General features: G+C 51.9%; 1 protein-coding gene across 1 annotated transcript; it reads right to left on the bottom strand.

Moving 5' to 3' along the window:
* Window positions 1-1,004: 1,004 nt before the first annotated feature.
* On the bottom strand, window positions 1,005-4,820 carry LOC141470294 (leukotriene C4 synthase-like). The gene is made up of 5 exons (XM_074156253.1): window positions 4,569-4,820; window positions 3,634-3,733; window positions 2,484-2,554; window positions 2,174-2,255; window positions 1,005-1,803 (listed from the first exon to the last, which is right to left on the bottom strand). The coding sequence occupies exons 1-5, from the start codon at window positions 4,624-4,626 to the stop codon at window positions 1,677-1,679; spliced, it is 438 nt and encodes a 145-aa protein (XP_074012354.1). The 5' UTR covers window positions 4,627-4,820; the 3' UTR covers window positions 1,005-1,676.
* Window positions 4,821-5,089: the final 269 nt, after the last annotated feature.

Genomic DNA, 5,089 nt, shown 5'->3' with positions numbered 1-5,089 from the left:
GACTGGTTATGCTGGTAAAAAGGTGAGGACTGAAGAATTGACTACAGGAGAGAGTGGGATGTGTGAATGTAAAGGCTAAGTAAGGTCTCACTGGGGGCAGGTGGCCTATCTCTTCCTCCCCGGCCTCGCTAAGGCAGAGCTGGGGTTAAATGGTGCTCAGCTTTACCAAAGCTGCTAGAAGAAAAGTTATTTTGTTGTTGTTGTTTATCTTGCTGTGACACCCAGGGGTTCCTGTGAGGACGGGGCCCTGCTGCACTGAAAACTTTGCAGAGGCAAGTGCTGTACAGTTATTTTTGCTAAGATTTAAGCCTTTCCCTGCAGTGTTTTCCAACTTGAACGCAGCAGCGTGACTCCAAGGCAGGAGAGCCTGAAAGGGAAACGGACTGGGGGCTTTGCTGGATAAGCCAATTTAAAATGTGGGGAAGGAAATGAAACAATGTGAAAAATTAATCACTTCCTCCAGAAAAACCCTGCCTTTTGTTCTTACGGTCTAGATATGCAAACTGCTGGGGAAGGGAGGGGAGGACAGTGGGCTTTAAAATGTGGTTAGACTGGCAGCGTGTTAATGCAGTTATTTCCGCTGTCGGGGTTTGGCGTGAAGTCCCCCTGTGACGATGGCACGGGGCACCACTGGCATTTTCTGATCCCTGTCACTAACGTGAGCAGACCGACGGCCAAAAGCATCAGCGTTGTGAATGCTGAGCTCCCGTGAAAATCCAGTCCTTCCTGCCGCAGGGGGGGCCAAGCCCAGAGGGGGACCTGAGCACCAGCCAGACCACCCCGTGGGGACCACTCTTTGGCGCTGAGCGGCTCGGCCCCCAATCCGGGAGCTCGGCACCTCTGAAAATCAGCTTCTCCCTACTCAGAGCTCTCCTCCCGCGGGACACAGGGTCGCAGGCTGCCTTGTGCTGCACGGCGAGGGAACCCAGGCGGCCGCCTTGCGCTTAAACACTCGTGTTTTTGTTCTCTGCTAATTGCATACCCACAAGGAGAAACCCAGCAGAGCAAGCTCAGGGCCCTTTTATTTGTGCACGTCGTCACTCAGCAGTATTCAAAGTTATACATGCAGCAGTGGTTATGAGTTTGCGCAGTCTGATTTACGATACCGCCCACAGGCAATGGCTAATAACCATTACGAGGGCAGTAACAGACTTTCGCACAACATGTTGGTGGCTGCTCCTGTTTATCTCTCGCCTCTTTTGTTACGCCTCAGCCCACATCTGGTTTCAAACAAATGCCTTTCTTAGGTGTGGGCCTTGGAAAACTGGCATGAACTCGCGTTTGGTGCCTGCGCTGAAGGCAGAGCCACCGGAAAAAGGGAAACGCGTGGCGATTCCCTGGGGTGGCTCACTGGGAAGCTCAGGCTGAGGTGAGTTTGCTTTTATGTGTCCGGTTTTCCTAAAATTCTCCTTGTTTTGGAGCATTGTTTCCACATCAGGCATGAAAGAGCTGCCAGATATGGAGCACTTGGCACCAATAGTGCCGTGGGGGGAAAAATACCTCTTGAGGAGCTCAGCAGTTCGTGCCGGTCCTGGGCACTGGGGAGGGAGGCGTTAAAACCTCAGGTGAGGGTGGACTTGACATTTGTGCTGTATTAGGTACAGCCAGTCTGTTACCATGGTCAGGAGGGAGCAGGATTCCAAGGTGAGATCACCGATGAGGGACAGAGGAGCAGGTCACGCTGTGAGAAGCTGGAAGACGTTCAGCCCCACGTAGTGAGAGAGGAAGAAACGCAAAATGCCAAGAGTTGATGCTCCGACGAGAATCCAGAGAACTCCAGTGCTAAAGTATATTGGGGTGAGCCTGAAGGGAGAGAGGGAGCCTGCCGAGACCGAGCATCCCTGCTCTGGCCTGGGAACAGTCCCTTCCTCCCCGGAGAAGGGGGGTGGAAAGGCAGCCCCTGGCTGTTCCCTGTCCCCTGTGTGGGGTCCCATGCCATGCTCCCGCCTCGAGGGAGCACACACATACCCACAATGGCTCCAGGCAGCTCCAGCCTTGCCCGGTATCTGTGTCTCTGGGCCCAGCCCTGTACCCATGCCCACCTTATGTCCCAGGGTGAGCTTGGCAAGGCTGAGTCACACAGAGACCCCGAAGCAGCCAGAGGGAGTCCTGAGCTTCCTCAAAGCACATTCTGTTCCCAAAGGCAAACCCACAGGCTGGAAGAGGCACTTACCTTGCTGAGGATGATGCCTTGTATCCCATAAAGTAGCAGTAGCGGGCATAGAGATAGAGCAGACCCAAGGCTGCAGCCAGACCTGGAGTTAAGAGAGATCACAGTGACCATTTCCAAAGGCTTTGGTAGAGCTCCTTTGAGCCAAGCAGGTAGCCCAGAGCGACGGAATAGAGGCTGTGTCCTCTGGCTCTACCCTCCCATCAGAGACAGAATCGCTGCCTAATTTATTGTTCAGAAGGTGAGCAGGACCTGAGGACTGAGCCAGCACTCGGGAACAGATCCAGTGACAAACCAGGAAACGGGTTCTCACCTTGATGGAAGAAGAGTCCAGCCTGCCACAGAAGTGCCAGGAAAATGGGAAAATATTCAGAGGAGTTCACCCTGGAAGGAAAGAGGAAGGCCATAAAGAAGGGAAAGGGGGAAGATCTTCCTTTTTTGCTTCGCCTAGCAGTTTCCAGAGGCTGTTGCTTTTTAGAGCTGATGCCACCGTAAAAACCTTCAGGCTTGCCCTTTCTCCCCCCCTCCCCCCCCCCCCCCCCCCCCCAGTTCCTGTCCCACCTTTATCCACAGGAATTAAACAGAGGAAGGAACTGGGTTTCCAGAGCAAAAGAAATTAAGTAAAAGACACCCAGGTCAGACCGTGCACAAAAAGGCTCCATGAACCATTCCCGCTGCCCCTTCCCGAGTGCTGCAGCTTAAACCCTGCTGTGAAAGCCCCGAAGCCGCAGGAAGGTCTGTCCCAGCAGGCTGCAGACACGTTTAGGGTGAAGTGCATCTTAAGCAGATAAGGCCGGAGCACCTTGGACTTCATGCAAGAGCGGGAGGGAGCACTTTGCTGTTTGGATTGTTTGTACGCCATGCCCTGTCCCCCCCCTCCCCCAAAGACAAAGTAGCAGGACCAAGAGAAGCTGGATGAGGCTGAATCCAGGCTGGCAAAGGAGCAGAGAAGGGGATGGCCGAGGGGATCTTGCTCCTGCTGCCAGGTTGCTTTTTTTTCAGTGCTCAGCTACAGCAAAAGCGGAAGCTTTTTCCCTCTCTGCCTCCCTCCCCACTGCAGCCCTAGCACAGATGCCACAGCAGAGATGCTGGATTGTGGCTCCCAGCCACAGCTGAGATCTCTCTGGGAGCTTGTCCTTCCCCGCGAGTGGGGATCAGAGCAGGGCTGAAGCTGCCTGAGGCTTTGACACCGCTTGGTTAAAATCAGCCTAAGTCTCAGGCGCCAACAACTATGTCTTTAGCAGCCCTTCACTCTACAGCAGAGTGTCCTGTGTGATTTTTATCACCAGTGGCTGGTGTGTTTAGGACACAGTCTCGATGCTGACTCTTAAGCCCATTAACTTAATCCCGGAGAAGTGGGTAACTGCTGAATTACAGTCCCGAGAAATGAATGGCAAAGCAGGGGAAGGGCAGTGCCGTTAGCCATGAGATCTGGAAAACATCTTGTAAAACGAGTTTCTTACTGTGCTCGAAAGATCCTCTCAAATTCAGGTGGGCCTGAGATCTTTGGAGGAGAAATGCCAAACGCCCTCCTGGCATAGATCACCTGGAGGAAGAAGTAGGCTGCAGCAAAAGGGAGAAAAGTAGCAGTGGTCAGTCCTCTGCTGGGCACAGTGGGGGCCAGGAGTCTGGCAGAGGTAAGGGCAAAAGGTCTGCAGTCTCTTCCTAACCTTGCACCCCCACATAGCAGAGAAAACTGGATGAAAATCCCAGATTAAGTTTCAGACAAGGAAAATTAATGACCCAGTGCAACAGCGAAGCAAGGAGTACGCAATCATGTACCACCAGCGGCTATCTGCTTTCTCTCCTGTGTAATTAACAGGTCATCTATTACCTGCAGAAATTGTTACACAGTTCAGATGCGCTTTTTTACTGCTAATTTTAAGGTTTTTTAAAATCTTTAATTTTTTCTCCTTCTAAATCCTGACAGCTGAGGGAACTGTCAGGGAACTGATGCCACAGATAAGCAACCCAGACACTGAATTCAATTGTCCTGCAATGTGGAACCACGGCTGGGAGATGTTCCGTGTGACCCACTGCAGCCCCTTATTCCACCTCTCTGCACCGCAGTGCTCATTGTATGCTAATGTCTACATGAGCCTCAGGAACTGCTGTAAACCTATTGTTCAAAGAAAGAAATTCTACATGTTTGCAGGGGAGAAGATCTACCAAGAAATTTCTGAACTGAGGAGGTATGTCAGTTCAGAGGAAAGGCTTCCCACGCGCTGGTTTTGTTGAATACTCTTCAAAACCCAGGCAAGATATCAGTCTACTATCTGAAAAGCAGGGAAGTGCCAGTGCAACAGCAGGAATGAAATATGGAAGTGAAATGAAGTCAATGGAGGTGCAGCAGGCTGACCCAACAAATACTTGGGCATGTGCATCCAATGATCCCTACCTTGTTCCAGGACTCCTAGGACTGTCACAGCAGCCAGCAGATGGATCTGATCCAACATATTGACTTTTCCGGGCCCTAGAAAATCTGTTTTCTTGATCAGAAGCTCCTCTGGCCAGGTTTAGTCCTTGTTGATGCGGCAGTCGGCGGTGGTAGCTGGCAGCGTAGGTTTGCTGTAATCGAACAGGGAAGATTTGTACGTGGTGCTTAAAACCAGGAGGAGTCTGGCTTGTCCATTATCATATGCACTGATGCACTGTGGCACTGGGGGAGAGAGGTCTAATGGAGAATTTCCGTTCCCACCCTCCCTTTTCCAGGAATGAGTTATGAGGAAGCTAGCAGCAGAGAGTGAGCACATTAGGGAAGGGAACTGGGAGCTGAACGGGATGACAAATCCCAACAGCCCAGCAATCTGCTCCCCCTGGGGAATTTGTCTTAAAACCACTACTAAGGAAGGCTGAAGCGTGTCCCTCTTGCTGATGTTGCAAGAGAAACCACAGCCCCGCTTGGGCTGTTCTGTACCA

Source organism: Numenius arquata, chromosome 11, assembly GCF_964106895.1.
Source record: "Numenius arquata chromosome 11, bNumArq3.hap1.1, whole genome shotgun sequence".
In the NCBI taxonomy this organism is placed as follows: Eukaryota; Metazoa; Chordata; class Aves; order Charadriiformes; family Scolopacidae; genus Numenius; species Numenius arquata.
The sequence above is the reverse complement of the archived record's forward strand: the minus strand, read 5'-3'. Positions and strand labels throughout refer to the sequence as shown.